Here is a 19,763-nt window from a genome sequence, read left to right as displayed (position 1 = left end):
TCTCCGTAGATCTCTTCATTATCTTGTTCTCTGCAAGGGTTATGGACCAGAGGAGAGGATGTGGGTACCGGCATCTGACATGAATGCCAGTTGTTTGGTGAAAGTCTCTTACAGGTCTCATCCAGATAAGGTTGGTCCTGGGTGCCCGGAGGTCACCTGTAGAAGGGGGTTACTGTCATGGACGTTTCCGCGACAGGTGGCAGGAGATCGGTAAGACTGGCAACACGTTGTTTGATCTGACATGTTTTACGTTTGGATCAAATGACATCTGTGTTGTTGGAGGAACAGGTTGTATCAGTCCTGACATTATTATCAGGGTCCTATAGAGTGAGTTAGAACACTAGGTATTCCTGTGTAGGAACTCACCTACCTCTGGGGTCTGTTCATACTGGTAGTTAGTCAGGACTTTGATTTGGGTTTTACTAGGAGGTGTCCATTTCCTTTCTTTAGTTTTTAGGCTTTATTCCCTCACCCCTTTTCCTCTTATGTTCGGTGTAGTGTTTCCCTCCCACACCTGAACGTGACAATAATATGTATTATACTGCATAGTCTGAAGAAGAGATCAGTACAATCTCGAAATAAATTACTAATTTCAACAATAAACCCTGCACTAAATGTACTTTATGTGAATCCATCCTTGATGACAGCACCACATAACAAGATAAATTTTTTCTTCTTCGTTTACACTATTTCAATTAAAGGTCCAGAGTAGTGACACCAGCAGGGAGTGCTTGGTGCAGTCACGCCAAAAACGACACCATATGATATAATGCAGGGGTTTCTGATCCATTGTGAGCCCCTGCTGTGTGACCCCCCCACTGTGAGACCAGTAACCAGTGTGTTTGCAGTAGCTTTAGCGGACATCCCACATATTATTCATTAATGCAGGCAGGGCAATTCTCCGTACATCATAAGAGGAGGAGGACCCAGCAAAAGCTGCTGATAGAATGGCATGTGATTCGACCTGTCCATCACCTACTCCCATCAAAACACCCTGGGCCAGATTTATCATTACTCTGACAGCTCACTCCACTTTCACATATGGCTAAAGTCAGTTTTAGCCAAGTCAGATTTATGACCGGCCCTTTAAGACTGTAATAAATGTGGTTTGACAGTAGCAGTTTATCTGTCAGTAAGCAGCTTTACAAAAGTTGCACGTCTTTACGAAAAAGTCGCATGTTCTATTAAAAAGTCACATAAGATAAGCATGGTCCTCACTGGAGTGAAATTGCGCATTTTTTTCTGACTTTTTTGCGACTTTTTAAATCGCAATAGTAAATCTGTCTAGAGATTCATTTATATAAGAAAACACGCCCACTTTCAGAAAACTGCAGAGCATAGTGCAGAGCCCCCAAAAAAGGGAGATTTTTGCGCAGTTTAAGCGATTGCACAATTTTTTTTTACTTTTTCACTCCATTATTCTGACTTGAGCTAATGATAAATCTGGCCCCCTGTGTCTGTTCTACTTTCCTACACATCCTGGAGCTGCACATCTGGGGGTTAAAGCAGGATGAAGGATAGGAGCAGTTTGCAGTTGGGACAGAAGATTTGTCTAACAAGGTGTTATGGCTTCAGGAAGAGTTAAAATGGTGGAGGATGTACAGTATAATAAAGATCTGTAAGTTAACAATATTTTAGGTTTATAAGGCATTTGACAAGATTATTGTCACGGTCCCTCCTGTGAGAGAGGTGAGAAGATTGGATAGACTTGCTGCACGTGAGGCTATCTGACAGGTCTCTCTGTTTTCCTCTTTGTATGTTGTTGTTTGGCAGGATCTCACCTCTCCTCAGGTGCTGCTCGTTATCAGTGATGAGGCTCTATTTAGATTCGGCGCACACTGCTGACCATGCGGTTGATAGTTTCTGCTTGGAGTTGCTAGTGCTGGTTTGTCTTGGATCTCCTGCTTCTCTATACATCTCTAAGCTAAGTACTTGTTGCCTTCGCTGTTTCTTATTATCTGGAGTGTGTTGTTTCTAGGCCTCAGGGAGACGCAGGTTCCTTCATTCTGGAAGGAACCAGCTGTCTCATCCCCTGCTACCTATCCTAGGGCTCATCAGTTTTAGTAGGGCTTTAGGTATCCGGTGTATGAGTATTTCCACCATTAGGATCTGCTAATACTGGCAGGAGTTAGGGAAAGGCCTAGGTCACCATCCCTCTTCCTTAGCTTTTGAGGCCTAGATTGTTGTCTATTCGTTGTGGTGTGTATTTGGTGTTTTCCCTTGCCCTTAACCTGTGACAATTATATGTAAAGCAGCAAACCTTTTAAGGAGGACAAGAAAAAGAATTGTTCCTTACCTCACAGTGGAAAAATGTCTCTTTAATAAGCACATCTCTATCCAATTGATTTGACAGTGGGCGCATAGAGAGGCTCTGCTTCGGGTGGGATAGTGAAGTAGACAGCTGTTTAGGGGTGCTTTTCCCTCATCGGTACAGAGTAGGATTCTGGATAGCTCAGTGTGTAAAATACATGAAACTGGGCTTGTCCGATGTGGACGATTTCATTTTGTTAAAAGAGTTGCTTGACATGAAGTGGCTCTATAGGACCCCCAGTGATTAGCAGCATCTGTGAGGGAATCCACCAGCAAGAGTATAATTTCCCAGAAGTGCCACCATGGTCTAAATAAATAATTGCATAGTTCTCATTTAAATTAAATGGGTTTTCTGAGATTTTTATACTGATGACCTATCGTAAGGATCCTTCAGGTCTTCAGTATCCGATCGGTCAGGGTCTGACAACTTGGACCCCCCCGATCGGCTATTTTAGAAGGCATTGGTTCTCCTGTGAGAGCCACCACCTTCTCGCAGCTTACCAAGCACAACACCATACATTGTGTAGCAGCTATGCTTGGTATTGCGCTCAGTCCAATTCACTTCAACAGCTGATTGGTGGGGGTCCCAGGTGTTGGACCCCCACCGATCAGATACTGATGACCTATCCTGAGGATATTTTTTCAGTATCAAAATCTCTGAAAACCCCTTTAATGGGCTCTCCATGTAATGTCCTTTATAGCTGCTCTCCTGTTTGACATAAAGATGTAGATGGGATTTTAAAGGTACAGTAGGAGTCCCATCTATTTGTTTAGATTATATGAAAATAAAGATGCATTGCTACGCAATCAATTTCTACCTCAGATCAAAAACACAAACTGGTGATATGAACATATGTATGTATTTTCTTATCAAATAAATAAAAAATTTGAGAAGCTCCAAATCAACAACCATGTGGGCTTCATTAATACTTCATATTATTAAAAAAGTGACAGGATAGATTTAGTAGCGTACATCACCCATTGAATGATTTTTCAAATGAATCTCCAAAAAGAACATATTTAGAACACTGTTATTAACAGGAAACTTGTGGAGTGATGCTGAACTCTGCACCAGCTCACAGACACAATCATCAGTACATTATTAGAAAATGCTTGGATGATGATGGCAGTGATTGAAAACAGAGAGCTCAGGCAACACTGCCATTCATTTTATGATGATATCCCACATATCTGTCAGCTAAATGATGAAGACAGGGCAGAAGAACAAAACTAATTATGTAATGAATGACAGCAAGGCCTGGCCAGTCACAACACACTACCGCTATAATTCCTGACTCACCTATAACTAAACCCAGACTGAATATGTATCATGCGGTGTACCTAAACATGTCCTTCCCACTAACATATTAGTATATCATAACATATATTGGCCAATAATATATGTAAATGCTGTCCCCTTAAAATGGAAAAAAAAAATCAGGAACTCTACCAAAAATTAACCAACCATTGGGTTTTAATGAGATTGTCTGAGAGTAGCCTTAAAAATTTCTAGCAGAAAATGTAATAAAATGAAGAGAAAAAAAACCTAAACAAATTACATCTTCTGTTGATCTGATCCAGCCCTGATCTGTGCACACATTCCAACACCAATGACGTGACCTACTAGCACATAACCGAAGCTGCCAATCAACGGCCTCAGGAATCATTTGCCATACATACATTTAGGGATCACCATTCACCACTGTGGTCACAAGGTAAGACAGCCTGCCTTGATACAAGAGTAGTTTAAAGGGAACCTGTCACATTAAATATGAAGTCTGATCTATAGGGAGTATCTTGTAGAGCAGGAGGAGCTAAGAAGATTGATATATAGCTTTGCAGGAAAATATTCTGTAAAACTTGCATCTTATTCATTTAAATCTCTGCTATTTCTCTTCTGGTGTCTAGTGGGCATTTGTAATGGTTGACAGCCATCCCTTTATGACTGTGCATACAGAGAAGAGATACCGTAACTGTCTATAACTGGACTACTAGGTAGAAAAAGTTCTATAAATTACAAGTTATACTGAATCTTTTCCCACAAAATGATACATCAATCTGCTCAGCTCCTCCTGCTTTATAACATGCTGCCTGCAGACTTCACTTCATTTTCATGGTAATAGGATCCCTTTTAAAAAGATTAGGTGCTTGGAAAGTGCAATTTGAAGATCCATTAAAAATACTTTGTATCCCTAGCAACCAGATTGTCAGATATACCTCTGTAAGGTGCAAAGGATATACTTAAAGAGAACCTGTCCTCAACTTTATGCTGACCTCACTGTGGGCAGCAGAAAATAGTGACAGAAATGCTGATTTCAGCGGTGTGTTATTTATGAGCTAAAAGTAAGTGGTTGCTGAGAACCTGCATCATAATCATTGTAGCACAGACCTTGAAAAGAGTCAGATCTACCTGAGAAGAGTCAGAATTATTCATAATCTCCTGCACTCTCACCCACCTGCTGATGATTGGCAGTTCTGTCCTAGACAGAAAGGGAGAAAACTTGGTAGGAGACTGTCAGTCATCAGCAGGTGGGCAGGGAGGGCAGGAATTTATGAATAACCAGGACTCTTCTCAGGTGGCCATGACTCTTTTCCAGGCCCAGTCTGCAATGATTGTGATGTTGGTTCTGAGCAACCACTTACTTTTAACTATTAAATGACAGACCGCTGAAATCAACTCACCTGTCTCTACTTTATTATGCCGTTAGTATGGGCAGCATGAAGTTGATGACTGGTTCCCTTTAAGTAGCCCGTTTAAGGTGTTCTACTCAAAGCTGGATATGGTTGTGATGTACATTATGAAAGATGTCAGCAATACATTAATATTATTATTAAAATGGTAATCACTGTCACATTCTATACTTTACAGGTTTATCCTTCCAATTCTGCACAAATAAAAGCATTAAGACGTAACCTTTACTACAGAGCTGGCTATAGGGAAAATCTCGGATCAGTCTTGGCAGTACATGATCTTCTGCCTGAGTTATGTGAATGTCTGCAATCCGTAGAAGAAATTAATTTGAGAAACAGGTATGTTGGTCCATGTTAAAAAGACTAGATACAGTATGGCATACTATACAGTATGGGATCCTATACTATACACTATTATTTCTACACATAGCAGATAACGAAATGGCTTTGAAAGTCAATGTAAAGAAATCACTGAACAAATATACTATTAAAACATGACTTTTAATATAATAGGATCAAACACCATACAAGGCAACAGCAGTTATGTACATTTAATGGAGGCAACCCATGCAACTGCTGTGGGGTTCAGGGAGAGAAGGGCTCCTGCGCTGAACTTCCTCTCTCCCCAACATTTTCATGCAGCTGCCACTTTAACTGTATGCATTTCTATGCAATGAGCTCCCTCTAGTGGTGGCGGCAGGCAGCCAGTTTTGAAATACAGTACAGACCAAAAGTTTGGACACACCTTCTCATTCAAAGAGTTTTCTTTATTTTCATGACTATGAAAATTGTAGATTCACACTGAAGGCATCAAAACCATAAATTAACACATGTGGAATTATATACTTATCAAAAAAGTATGAAACAACTGAAAATATGTCATATTCTAGGTTCTTCAAAGTAGCCACCTTTTGCTTTGATTACTGCTTTGCACACTCTTGGCATTCTCTTGATGAGCTTCAAGAGGTAGTCACCTGAAATGGTCTTTCCACAGTCCGGAAGGAGTTCCCAGAGATGCTTAGCACTTGTTGGCCCTTTTGCCTTCACTCTGCGGTCCAGCTCACCCCAAACCATCTCGATTGGATTCAGGTCCGGTGACTGTGGAGTCCAGGTCATCTGGTGCAGCACTCCATCACTCTCCTTCATGGTCAAATAGCCCTTACACAGCCTGGAGGTGTGTTTGGGGTCATTGTCCTGTTGAAAAATAAATAATGGTCCAACTAAACGCAAACCGGATGGAATAGCATGCCACTGCAAGATGCTGTGGTAGCCATGCTGGTTCAGTATGCCTTCAATTTTGAATAAATCCCCAACAGTGTCACCAGAAAAGCACCCCCACTCCATCACACCTCCTCCTCCATGCTTCACGGTGGGAACCAGGCATGTAGAGTCCATCCGTTCACCTTTTCTGCGTCGCACAAAGACACGGTGGTTGGAACCAAAGATCTCAAATTTGGACACATCAGACCAAAGCACAGATTTCCACTGGTCTAATTCCTTGTGTTCTTTAGCCCAAACAAGTCTCTTCTGCTTGTTGCCTGTCCTTAGCAGTGGTTTCCCAGCAGATATTCTACCAAGAAGGCCTGATTGACACAGTCTCCTCTTAACAGTTGTTCGAGAGATGTGTCTGCTGCTAGAACTCTGTGTGGCATTGACCTGGTGTCTAATCTGAGCTGCTGTTAACCTGCGATTTCTGAGGCTGGTGACTCGGATTAACTTATCCTCCGCAGCAGAGGTGACTCTTGGTCTTCCTTTCCTGGGGCGGTCCGCATGTGAGCCAGTTTCTTTGTAGCGCTTGATGGTTTTTATGACTTTACTTGGGGGACACTTTCAAAGTTTTCCCAATTTTTCGGACTGACTGACCTTAATTTCTTAAAGTAATGATGGTCACTCGTTTTTCTTTACTTAGCTGCTTTTTTCTTGCCATAATACAAATTCTAACAGTCTATTCAGTAGGACTATCAGCTGTGTATCCACCTGACTTTTCCCACAAGGCAACTGATGGTCCCAACCCCATTTATAAGGCAAGAAATCCCACTTATTAAACCTGACAGGGCACACCTGTGAAGTGAAAACCATTTCAGGTGACTACCTCTTGAAGCTCATCAAGAGAATGCCAAGAGTGTGCAAAGCAGTAATCAAAGCAAAAGGTGGCTACTTTGAAGAACCTAGAATATGACATATTTTCAGTTGTTTCACACTTTTTTGTTAAGTATATAATTCTACATGTGTTGATTCATAGTTTTGATGCCTTCAGTGTGAATCTACAATTTTCATAGTCATGAAAATAAAGAAAACTCTTTGAATGAGAAGGTGTGTCCAAACTTTTGGTCTGTACTGTATATTATCTAAGAGGAAGTAGAGATTTCGAGTTATATGGGGGAAATTTATCAGTGCATTCATGCCAGTTGTCCTTTTAAACACCTGTTCAAGTCAGGTAAAGTGGGCGTGGCCGAAGGTGCCTCTTTTATTACAATTTTATTTTCTTAAATATTGGGCTCAATAAATAAAAACTCAAAAATTAATCAGAAATCTGGGGTGTTGTGCTTTCCGTTCTGTGTTCCCTGGGAGCGTTTCACACATGTGTACTAGCAAACTCGGTGGGGCAGGAAACCAATACAAAATTTTGCTGTTGGGCCCTATGAGATGTGTGGACACCCCTGGGCAACAGTGATTAATACTAAAGTGCACAGGGCAGCGATCAATATACATTTTCATTCCTTCAGTGTCTTTGCCTTATACGGTGATTTCATATATTATATTAAAAGCTATGTTTTAATAGGATATTTTTTCAGTGATTTTCGTCTTTGAGTGTCCTATGCTATACAACTTTACATGTTTGGCTGTGGCCTATTGAAGGTACGCAGCTTTAGGACTTGTTCGCCTAACATATGAAAATCAGCTGCTTATAAAATTAAAGAATAAAACAAGAGTGGTTTATATCATTCACCCATTTATGTAAATGTTTCCAGAGATTCTAGATAACAGAGATGAGTAGTGTTCATTCTGCTCGGTAACCCCAATGAAGAACACTATAGTCAGACCTCTTTTTTCCTAATCTAACCAGGATAGGTCATCAATATCAGATTGGTGAGGGTCTGACACCCGGCACTTCCACCAGTCAGCTGTTTCGGGCAGCCACTAGCACTGGAAACTATACAGCGGACAAAATAATCCATTCTCTGTGTAGTTTGCGGTAAAGATGAGCGAAATTCTCAAAAATTTGATTTGGTCAGTTCGGCAAATGTTTCGAACAAATTTGGTTTGATCCGAATTTATTCGTGGTGAATAACGTTAAAAAATTGCTATTTTCTGACTGCAGAATGCCTTTATAGTGGTATAGAACACTGTGCCTTGCAGCAACAACCATAGGGAGTCTGCTGTGGTAGTGAAACAATACTGTGAGTCAGTATGAAATGTAGATGACAGGTGTCGCTCTTATACAAAATATAAATTGGCATGGTATTAAAAAGCAGGAAGGGCTCAACCCCATATGCAGTGGTGCATCTATACGGGGGGGGGGGGGGCAGACTCTGCAGTGGAGTGGGTGTCAGCAGTAAGGCTCCATTCGCACGTCCGCAATTTCGTTCCGCAATTTGCGGAACGAAATTGTGGACCCATTCATTCCTATGGGGCAGCACGATGTGCTGCCCGGACACGGAATTGCGGACCTGCACTTTCGGGTCCGCAAATCCGTTCCCGAAAAAAATAGAACATGTCCTATTCTTGTCCGCAATTGCGGACAAGAATAGGCATATTTTACATCCGCAAAATGCGGAACACACATTGCCGCTGTCCGCGTTTTGCGGATCCACGGCTCTGTGGATCCGCAAAACATGTTGCGGACGTGTGAATGGAGCCTTAGTTTGTGTTAACGTCACTGATTATTTTGCCCTTCCTCAGAAATGTCAATAACCCCCAAAAAAACAGATCCTGTCTGTAGAGCATCTGCCTTCACTTGGTCAGCATTTGGTCAGTAATCCATGAGCTAAAGCCCAAAAAAACAGGAGTGGATCCAAAACAGAGATGACATGTGAATGGAATATTTGCATGTCTTCTGTGTTTTGTACCCACTCCTGCTTTTGGCTACCAAATCATAAGCCAATTCTGATACAAAATAGGGACTATGTCATGCAGGCCTTACAGCTGTTATATAGACAGGATCAGTTGTGTCTCATTTTTCCTTCCTTCTGACAGATTAGAAGAAGGGTCAAATAAATGATGACAGCCAGGCCGAAAGGCTAAATAGTGGCCCAGTCATGAAGTGGGGAGGGTGGGAACAGGATGAGAAGTACACAGAGTAGCCCTATGACATAGTGGGGAGGTGAAAGCAGCATGAGGAGACCACAGAGTGGCCCAATAACAGATGAAAGCAAAAGAAGTTCCAGCACTCACGATTTTTGGTAGCTAAAATCTTCGTCTTTTATTCAGGCAGTAGACAAAATAGACAGGATATCCACCCACAAGTGTAGCAAACTTGACGTGTTTCGAACAAAAGTTCTTAATCTTAACTTAAGGTTAAGATTAAGAACTTTTGTTCGAAACGCGTGGGTGTTTTGGATGATTGGGTTAGCTGGACTTTCTTGGCCCAATAATAGAGTCTGGATGTGGCAGCAGCATCAGGAGGAGGCCACAGAGTGGCACAATGACAGTGTGGAGGCGGAAGCAGCAGCATCAGGAGGCCACAGAGTGGCACAATGACAGAGTGTAGAGGTGGCGGCAGCAGCAGCATCAGGAGGAGGCCACAGGGTGGCAAAATGACAATGTGGAGGTTGCAGCAGCACCATGAGGAGGCCAGAGTGACAAAATGACATAGTGTTGAGGTAGCAGCAGCAGCATGAGGAGGCCACAGAGTGGCACAATGACAGAGTGTGGAGGTGGCAGCAGCATCATCAGGAGGCCACAGAGTGGCACAATGACAGAGTGTGGAGTTGAGGGCAGCAGCATCAGGAGGGGGCCACAGGATCGCACAATGACAGTGTGGAGGTGGCAGCAGCATGAGGAGGAGGCCACAGGGTGGAACAATGACATTGTGGAGGTGGCAGCAGCAGCATCAGGAGACCACAGAGTGGCAAGGTGACATAGTGTGGAGGTGGCAGCAGCATCAGGAGACCACAAAGTGGCAGGATGACATAGTGTGGAGGTGGCAGCAGCATCAGGAGACCACTGAGTGGCAAGGTGACAGTCTGGAGGTGGCAGCAGCATCAGGAGACCACAGAGTGACAAGGTGACATAGTGTGGAGGTGGCAGCAGCATCAGGAGACCACAGAGGGACCCGGTGACAGAGTGGGGAGGTGGGTGGCAATACCAGTACCAGCTGAAGATGGTGGGTGAAAGAAGGAGCACACCAGTTCGGCTCGAGCATCACGATAATCGGCACATCGCGGTGTTTGGCCAAATACGGCGTGTGCTCAAGCGCAATGCTCAAGTCTCCTCCCCGCACTTTTGTTGGCTGCGTAGCAGCCAATAGGCATGCAGGTAAGTACTGTCATTCACTGTAATGCCGTAGCCATGTTGGTTACTGGCATTACAATGATTGGCTGGCGGGACACTTGGTTTGGCCAATCTTAGTCAGGGAGAGCTGTGCTGTATAAGGGACAGATAGTGTAGGGAATGGAATTGCATTTTTTTGTTAGGCAGGGTTGGTGTTAGAGACCCAAAAGTCCTTTTAAGGACTATTGTTGTGTCTGGCAGCAATATATATTTTTAGCGCAACCTGCGCTAAATTGGATACGATTAGAGACCCAAAAGTCTTTTTAAGGACTATTGTTGTATCTGGCAGCAATATATATTATTAACGCAACCTGTGCTAAATTGCGCACAATATTTAGAGACCCAAAAGTCCTTTTAAGGACTATTGTTGTGTCTGGCATCAATATATATTTTTAGCGTAACCTGCGCTAAATTGGATACGATTAGAGACCCAAAAGTCTTTTTAAGGACTATTGTTGTATCTGGCAGCAATATATATTATTAACGCAACCTGTGCTAAATTGCGCACAATATTTAGAGACCCAAAAGTCCTTTTAAGGACTATTGTTGTGTCTGGCATCAATATATATTTTTAGCGCAACCTGCGCTAAATTGGATACGATTAGAGACCCAAAAGTCTTTTTAAGGACTATTGTTGTATCTGGCAGCAATATATATTATTAGCGCAACCTGTGCTAAATTGCACGCAATATTTAGAGACCTAAAAGTCCTTTTAAGGACTATTGTTGTGTCTGGCAGCAATATATATTTTTAGCACTACTTGCGCTAAATTGGATACGATTAGAGACCCAAAAGTCTTATTAAGGACTATTGTTGTATCTGGCAGCAATATATATTTTTTAGCGCAACCTGCGCTTAATAGCATGCAATTGCTTGGCCGCTGCAGACAGCGACATTATCTGCACTACATCTCCTGTGTAACGTGTGCGCAGCCCAAAAATATCTGTGACATCCAGTGTACTTTTTCTGTAGACTGTGTGCGCTGCGGAAAGTGACATTACCTGCGCTACATCTCCTGTATAACGTTTACGCATACTAAATATATCTGTGACATCCATTGTACTTTTTCCGTAGATGCTGCGGACAGCGACATCATCTGCGCTACATCTCCTGTTTAACGTGTGTGCATACAAAAAATATCTGTGACATCCAGTGTACTTTTTCCGTAGATGGTGTCCGCTGCGGACAGTTACATTACCTGTGCTAGATCTCCTGTTTGTGCATCCCAAATAGCTGTGACATTCCCTGTAATTTTTTATTAGCCGCTGGTGACAGCAGCAACATTACCTGCGCTACATCTCCTGTATAACGTTTGCGCATCATAAATATAAGTGATATTCCCTGTAATTTTTATTAGCCGCTGGTGACAGCAGCGACGTTACCTGCGCTACATCTCCTGTATAACGTTTGCGCATCCCAAATAGCTGTGACATTCCCTGTCATTTTTTTTAGCCGCTGGTCACAGCAATATTAACTGCGCTACATCTCCTATATAACATTTGCCCATCCTAAATATCAGTGACATTCAGTTTAATTTATTTGCGCATACACTTACAAAACCTGCACTAGTGTACGTGTGACATACTTGCAAGCATATATACCATTTAATATGCAGAAGGCGAACAGTAAGGGACGGGGAAGTGGCCGTGCTGCTGATGGTGCACGCAGAGGCCGTGGCTCTAGGCGCGCTAACACTGCCTGCTGCAAGAGCACAAGAAACACTCATCCACAATACCTAGCTTCATGTCCCAGTTTGCAGGGCGACGCAGGACACCACAACAGGCTGGAAGGGGCAGTGGGGTGGCAAAAGGGAGAAGGCGGGCCACACCAAACAGGCCCGCAACTGTTCTCTGAAGCACCCCCTTGCAGCAATCTCCCTTGCCAAGAGGTAGGTGTTCCGCAGTCTGGCAATTTTTTGAGGAAAGTGCAGACGATAAAAGAATTGTCATTTGCAACCTGTGCCGTACCAAAATGAGCAGGGGTGTGAACACTAGCAACCTCACCACCACCAGCATGATCCACCACATGGCATTAAAGCATACTAATAGGTGGGCCGAACGCCTGGGTCCACAATCAGTGTCTGCAGGTCACACCACTGCCTCCTCTTCCCCTGTGTTACATGCTGGCCAATCCCCTGTCCAAGACGGAGGCCCGGATGCCTCCCGCCCTGCACCTAGACCTTTGCAAGCACCATCAGCTAACACATCCACTTCTGAGTCCCGGTGCAGCGTACAGATGTCCATACCCCAGGCATTAGAACACAAGCGCAAATACCCAGCCACCCACCCATAGGCCACAGCACTAAATGCGCACCTTTCCAAATTGCTGGCCCTGGAAATGTTGCCATTTAGGCTTGTGGACACTGAGGCTTTCCGCAGCCTGATGGCCAGGGATGCTACATTTCCCTGATGGCACATTGGGTGAACGTTGTGGAGGCCGGTAGCGAGTTGTAACCTGGGATGGCACAGGTGCTACCAACGATTGCGGGCCCTACTTCCATCAGGATTTCTACCACCACCTACATTAGTGGCTGCAATCCCCCCTTCTCCTCCTCCATAGGCCTTGCTGAAACTAATATGTTTAGGTGACAAACAGCACACCGCCGCAGAGCTGTGGATTAGTCTAAGGGACCAGACTCTCTCTCGCCACTCAGCCTAGAACCAGGCATGGTTGTAGGATAATTGCCGTAACTTGGTGGCGGCTTTGAAGCTCGGCAAGCTCATACACATACCATGCCTAGCCCGGGTGTACAATTTAGGTGTTCAGCGGTTTCTCAAAACCTACCCCAATTTGCCTGAGCTACTGGTGAAGGTGCGCAGCCTGTGTGCCCATTTCCGATGGTCATCTACAGCTGCCGCCGGTCTGGCAACGCTGCAGCAGCGCTTGCAATTGCCAGCTCACCAACTGTTTTACGACGTGAGCACGCGCTGGAACTCTATGTTCCACATGTTGGCCAGGCTTTGTGAGCAGCAGAGGGCAGTAGTGGAATACCAGCTACAACATGGTCGTTACCACAATCGACGAGTGGGCATGGATGTCTGACCTCTGTGAGGTTTTATGCAACTTTGAGGAATCAACACAGATGGTGAGCGGTGATGCCGCTATTATCAGTGTAACCATCCCACTTCTTTGTCTACTGAAACGCTCACTGCTCACAATGAAGGAGGACGCTTTGCATGTGGAAGAGGTGGAAATGGGGGAAGACAGTACACAGGGTGATAGCCAGACCACCCTCCATTCGTCTTCTCAGCCCAGATAAGATGATGAGGAGGAGGAGGAGCAGGAGACGGTTGCCTCCGCTACAGAGGGTAGTACCCACAGCAGGTTTATTCCATCTGTTCAGCGTGGATGGGCCAATGAGGAGGAAGAGGATGAGGAGATTGAGAGTCATCCTCCTGATGAGGACAGCGAAGTCTTGTCTGTTTGGACTCTGGCATACATGGCTGACTTTATGTTATGCTGCCGTGACCCTCGTGTTATATACGCATTTTGGCCAACACAGATTACTGGTTGTTCACCCTTGTCGACCCCCACTACAAAGAGGACTGCTCATCTCTCATTCCTGTGGTGGAGAGGACGAGCAAAATGGTGCAACACCAGAAGGTCCTTGTGAATAAATTGCTCCAAAAATTTCCAGCTGACAACGCTGGCAGCAGAGTACATAGTTCCTTGGGCAACCGAGGAGGGGAGAGACGAGGGGAACACACAGAAGTTCCAACAGAGGCAAGACAACACTCTTCAAGGCCTGGGACAGTTTCATGACACCCGCCAGCAACCTCACCCTGATGCGTGGCCTAGTGTCACAAAGAGAGAAAAGTTTTGGAAAATGGTGAAGGAGTACGTAGCAGACCGTATCAGTGTCCTCAATGATCCCTCTGTGCTTAACAACTATTGGGTGTCCAAGCTGGACACATGGCACGAACTGGCACTCTACGCCATGGAGGTGCTGGCCTGCCTTGCCGCCAGCGTTTTGTCAGAGCGGGTATTTAGTGCTGCTGGGGGCATAATAACTGATAAGCACATCCGACTGTCAACTGAAAATGCTGTCAGGTTTACTCTTATAAAAATAGACAAGGCCTGGATTGCTCTTGACTAGAGTTGAGCGAACACCTGGATGTTCGGGTTCGAGAAGTTCGGCCGAACATCCCGGAAATGTTCGGGTTCGGGATCCGAACCCGATCCGAACTTCGTCCCGAACCCGAACCCCATTGAAGTCAATGGGGACCCGAACTTTTCGGCACTAAAAAGGCTGTAAAACAGCCCAGGAAAGAGCTAGAGGGCTGCAAAAGGCAGCAACATGTAGGTAAATCCCCTGCAAACAAATGTGGATAGGGAAATGAATTAAATAAAAATTAAATAAATAAAAATTAACCAAAATCAATTGGAGAGAGGTTCCATAGCAGAGAATCTGGCTTCCCGTCACCCACCACTGGAACAGTCCATTCTCAGATATTTAGGCCCCGGCACCCAGGCAGAGGAGAGAGGTCCCGTAACAGAGAATCTGTCTTCATGTCAGCAGAGAATTAGTCTGCATGTCATAGCAGAGAATGAGGCTTCACGTCAGCCACCACTGCAACAGTCCATTGGCATATATTTAGGCCCAGCACCCAGGCAGAGGAGGGAGGTCCCGTAACAGAGAATCTGTCTTCATGTCAGCAGAGAATTAGTCTGCATGTCATAGCAGAGAATGAGGCTTCACGTCAGCCACCACTGCAACAGTCCATTGGCATATATTTAGGCCCAGCACACACACAGGCAGAGGAGAGAGGTCCCGTAACAGAGAATCTGGCTTCATGTCAGCAGAGAATCAGTCTGCATGTCATAGCAGAGAATGAGGCTTCACGTCAGCCACCACTGCAACAGTCCATTGGCATATATTTAGGCCCAGCACACACACAGGCAGAGGAGAGAGGTCCCGTAACAGAGGATCTGGCTTCATGTCAGCAGAGAATCAGTCTGCATGTCATAGCAGAGAATCAGGCTTCACGTCAGCCACCACTGCAACAGTCCATTGTCATAAATTTAGGCCCAGCACCCAGGCAGAGGAGAGAGGTCCCGTAACAGACAATCTGGCTTCATGTCAGCAGAGAATTAGTCTGCATGTCATAGCAGAGAATGAGGCTTCACGTCAGCCACCACTGCAACAGTCCATTGGCATATATTTAGGCCTAGCACACAGGCAGAGGAGAGAGGTCCCGTAACAGACAATCTGGCTTCATGTCAGCAGAGAATCAGTCTGCATGTCATAGCAGAGAATGAGGCTTCACGTCACCCACCACTGCAACAGTCCATTGGCATATATTTAGGCCTAGCACACAGGCAGAGCAGAGAGGTCCCGTAACAGACAATCTGGCTTCATGACAGCAGAGAATCAGTCTGCATGTCATAGCAGAGAATGAGGCTTCACGTCACCCACCACTGCAACAGTCCATTGGCATATATTTAGGCCTAGCACACAGGCAGAGCAGAGAGGTCCCGTAACAGACAATCTGGCTTCATGACAGCAGAGAATCAGTCTGCATGTCATAGCAGAGAATGAGGCTTCACGCCACCCACCACTGCAACAGTCCATTGGCATATATTTAGGCCTAGCACACAGGCAGAGCAGAGAGGTCCCGTAACAGACGATCTGGCTTCATGTCAGCAGAGAATCAGTCTGCATGTCATAGCAGAGAATGAGGCTTCACGTCAGCCACCACTGCAACAGTCCATTGGCATATATTTAGGCCCAGCACCCAGGCAGAGGAGGGAGGTCCCGTAACAGAGAATCTGTCTTCATGTCAGCAGAGAATTAGTCTGCATGTCATAGCAGAGAATGAGGCTTCACGTCAGCCACCACTGCAACAGTCCATTGGCATATATTTAGGCCCAGCACACACACAGGCAGAGGAGAGAGGTCCCGTAACAGAGAATCTGTCTTCATGTCAGCAGAGAATTAGTCTGCATGTCATAGCAGAGAATCAGGCTTCACGTCACCCACCACTGCAACAGTCCATTGGCATATATTTAGGCCCAGCACCCAGGCAGAGGAGGGAGGTCCCGTAACAGAGAATCTGTCTTCATGTCAGCAGAGAATTAGTCTGCATGTCATAGCAGAGAATGAGGCTTCACGTCAGCCACCACTGCAACAGTCCATTGGCATATATTTAGGCCCAGCACACACACAGGCAGAGGAGAGAGGTCCCGTAACAGAGAATCTGTCTTCATGTCAGCAGAGAATTAGTCTGCATGTCATAGCAGAGAATGAGGCTTCACGTCAGCCACCACTGCAACAGTCCATTGGCATATATTTAGGCCCAGCACACACACAGGCAGAGGAGAGAGGTCCCGTAACAGACAATCTGGCTTCATGTCAGCAGAGAATTAGTCTGCATGTCATAGCAGAGAATGAGGCTTCACGTCACCCACCACTGCAACAGTCCATTGGTATATATTTAGGCCCAGCACCCAGGCAGAGGAGGGAGGTCCCGTAACAGAGAATCTGTCTTCATGTCAGCAGAGAATTAGTCTGCATGTCATAGCAGAGAATGAGGCTTCACGTCACCCACCACTGCAACAGTCCATTGGCATATATTTAGGCCTAGCACACAGGCAGAGCAGAGAGGTCCCGTAACAGACAATCTGGCTTCATGACAGCAGAGAATCAGTCTGCATGTCATAGCAGAGAATGAGGCTTCACGTCACCCACCACTGCAACAGTCCATTGACATATATTTAGGCCTAGCACACAGGCAGAGCAGAGAGGTCCCGTAACAGACGATCTGGCTTCATGTCAGCAGAGAATCAGTCTGCATGTCATAGCAGAGAATGAGGCTTCACGTCAGCCACCACTGCAACAGTCCATTGGCATATATTTAGGCCCAGCACCCAGGCAGAGGAGGGAGGTCCCGTAACAGAGAATCTGTCTTCATGTCAGCAGAGAATTAGTCTGCATGTCATAGCAGAGAATGAGGCTTCACGTCAGCCACCACTGCAACAGTCCATTGGCATATATTTAGGCCCAGCACACACACAGGCAGAGGAGAGAGGTCCCGTAACAGACAATCTGGCTTCATGTCAGCAGAGAATTAGTCTGCATGTCATAGCAGAGAATGAGGCTTCACGTCACCCACCACTGCAACAGTCCATTGGCATATATTTAGGCCCAGCACCCAGGCAGAGGAGGGAGGTCCCGTAACAGAGAATCTGTCTTCATGTCAGCAGAGAATTAGTCTGCATGTCATAGCAGAGAATGAGGCTTCACGTCAGCCACCACTGCAACAGTCCATTGGCATATATTTAGGCCCAGCACACACACAGGCAGAGGAGAGAGGTCCCGTAACAGAGGATCTGGCTTCATGTCAGCAGAGAATCAGTCTGCATGTCATAGCAGAGAATCAGGCTTCACGTCAGCCACCACTGCAACAGTCCATTGGCATATATTTAGGCCTAGCACACAGGCAGAGGAGAGAGGTCCCGTAACAGACAATCTGGCTTCATGTCAGCAGAGAATCAGTCTGCATGTCATAGCAGAGAATGAGGCTTCACGTCAGCCACCACTGCAACAGTCCATTGTCATAAATTTAGGCCCAGCACCCAGGCAGAGGAGAGAGGTCCCGTAACAGACAATCTGGCTTCATGTCAGCAGAGAATTAGTCTGCATGTCATAGCAGAGAATCAGGCTTCATGTCAGCCACCACTGCAACAGTCCATTGGCATATATTTAGGCCTAGCACACAGGCAGAGGAGAGGTTCATTCAACTTTGGGTAGCATCGCAATATAATGGTAAAATGAAAATAAAAATAGGATTGAATGAGGAAGTGCCCTGGAGTCCAATAATATATGGTTATGGGGAGGTAGTTAATGTCTAATCTGGACAAGGGACGGACAGGTCCTGTGGGATCCATGCCTGGTTCATTTTTATGAACGTCAGCTTGTCCACATTGGCTGTAGACAGGCGGCTGCGTTTGTCTGTAATGACGCCCCCTGCCGTGCTGAATACACGTTCAGACAAAACGCTGGCTGCCGGGCAGGCCAGCACCTCCAAGGCATAAAAGGCTAGCTCTGGCCACGTGGACAATTTAGAGACCCAGAAGTTGAATGGGGCCGAACCATCAGTCAGTACGTGGAGGGGTGTGCACACGTACTGTTCCACCATGTTAGTGAAATGTTGCCTCCTGCTAACACGTTGCGTATCAGGTGGTGGTGCAGTTAGCTGTGGCGTGTTGACAAAAGTTTTCCACATCTCTGCCATGCTAACCCTGCCCTCAGAGGAGCTGGCCGTGACACAGCTGCCTTGGCGACCTCTTGCTCCTCCTCTGCCTTGGCCTTGGGCTTCCACTTGTTCCCCTGTGACATTTGGGAATGCTCTCAGTAGCGCGTCTACCAACGTGCGCTTGTACTCGCGCATCTTCCTATCACGCTCCAGTGCAGGAAGTAAGGTGGGCACATTGTCTTTGTAGCGTGGATCCAGCAGGGTGGCAACCCAGTAGTCCGCACAGGTTAAAATGTGGGCAACTCTGCTGTCGTTGCGCAGGCACTGCAGCATGTAGTCGCTCATGTGTGCCAGGCTGCCCAGGGATAAGGACAAGCTGTCCTCTGTGGGAGGCGTATCGTCATCGTCCTGCCTTTCCCCCCAGCCACGCACCAGTGATGGACCCGAGCTGCGTTGGGTGCCACCCCGCTGTGACCATGCTTCATCCTCATCCTCCTCCACCTCCTCCTCATCCTCGTCCTCCTCGTCCTCCAGTAGTGGGCCCTGGCTGGCCACATTTGTACCTGGCCTCTGCTGTTGCCAAAAACCTCCCTCTGAGTCACTTCGAAGAGACTGGCCTGAAAGTGCTAAAAATGACCCCTCTTCCTCCTCTCCTCCTCCTCCTGGGCCACCTCCTCTTCCATCATCGCCCTAAGTGTTTTCTCAAGGAGACATAGAAGTGGTATTGTAACGCTGATAACGGTGTCATCGCCACTGGCCATGTTGGTGGAGTACTCGAAACAGCGCAACAGGGCACACAGGTCTCGCATGGAGGCCCAGTCATTGGTGGTGAAGTGGTGCTGTTCTGTAGTGCGACTGACCCGTGCGTGCTGCAGCTGAAACTCCACTATGGCCTGCTGCTGCTCGCACAGTCTGTCCAGCATGTGCAAGGTGGAGTTCCACCTGGTGGGCACGTCGCATATGAGGCGGTGAGCGGGAAGGCCGAAGTTACGCTGTAGCGCAGACAGGCGAGCAGCAGCAGGATGTGAACGCCGGAAGCGCGAACAGACGGCCCGCACTTTATGCAGCAGCTTG

The 19,763-nt window shown here is 46.1% G+C and overlaps 1 protein-coding gene across 1 annotated transcript in view; it reads left to right on the top strand.

The window, feature by feature from the left end:
* CPED1 (cadherin like and PC-esterase domain containing 1) overlaps positions 1–19,763 on the top strand; it is a 475,576-nt gene that overhangs the window by 150,296 nt on the left and 305,517 nt on the right. Inside the window, exon 11 of the mRNA XM_044277190.1 lies at positions 5,180–5,344. Coding sequence (XP_044133125.1) covers positions 5,180–5,344 — 165 coding nt within the window. The remainder of the gene's footprint in view (positions 1–5,179; positions 5,345–19,763) is intronic.

Source organism: Bufo gargarizans, chromosome 2, assembly GCF_014858855.1.
Source record: "Bufo gargarizans isolate SCDJY-AF-19 chromosome 2, ASM1485885v1, whole genome shotgun sequence".
Taxonomy (NCBI): domain Eukaryota; kingdom Metazoa; phylum Chordata; class Amphibia; order Anura; family Bufonidae; genus Bufo; species Bufo gargarizans.
Note: the sequence above shows the minus strand (reverse complement) of the source record. Positions and strands in the feature narration are given on the sequence as shown.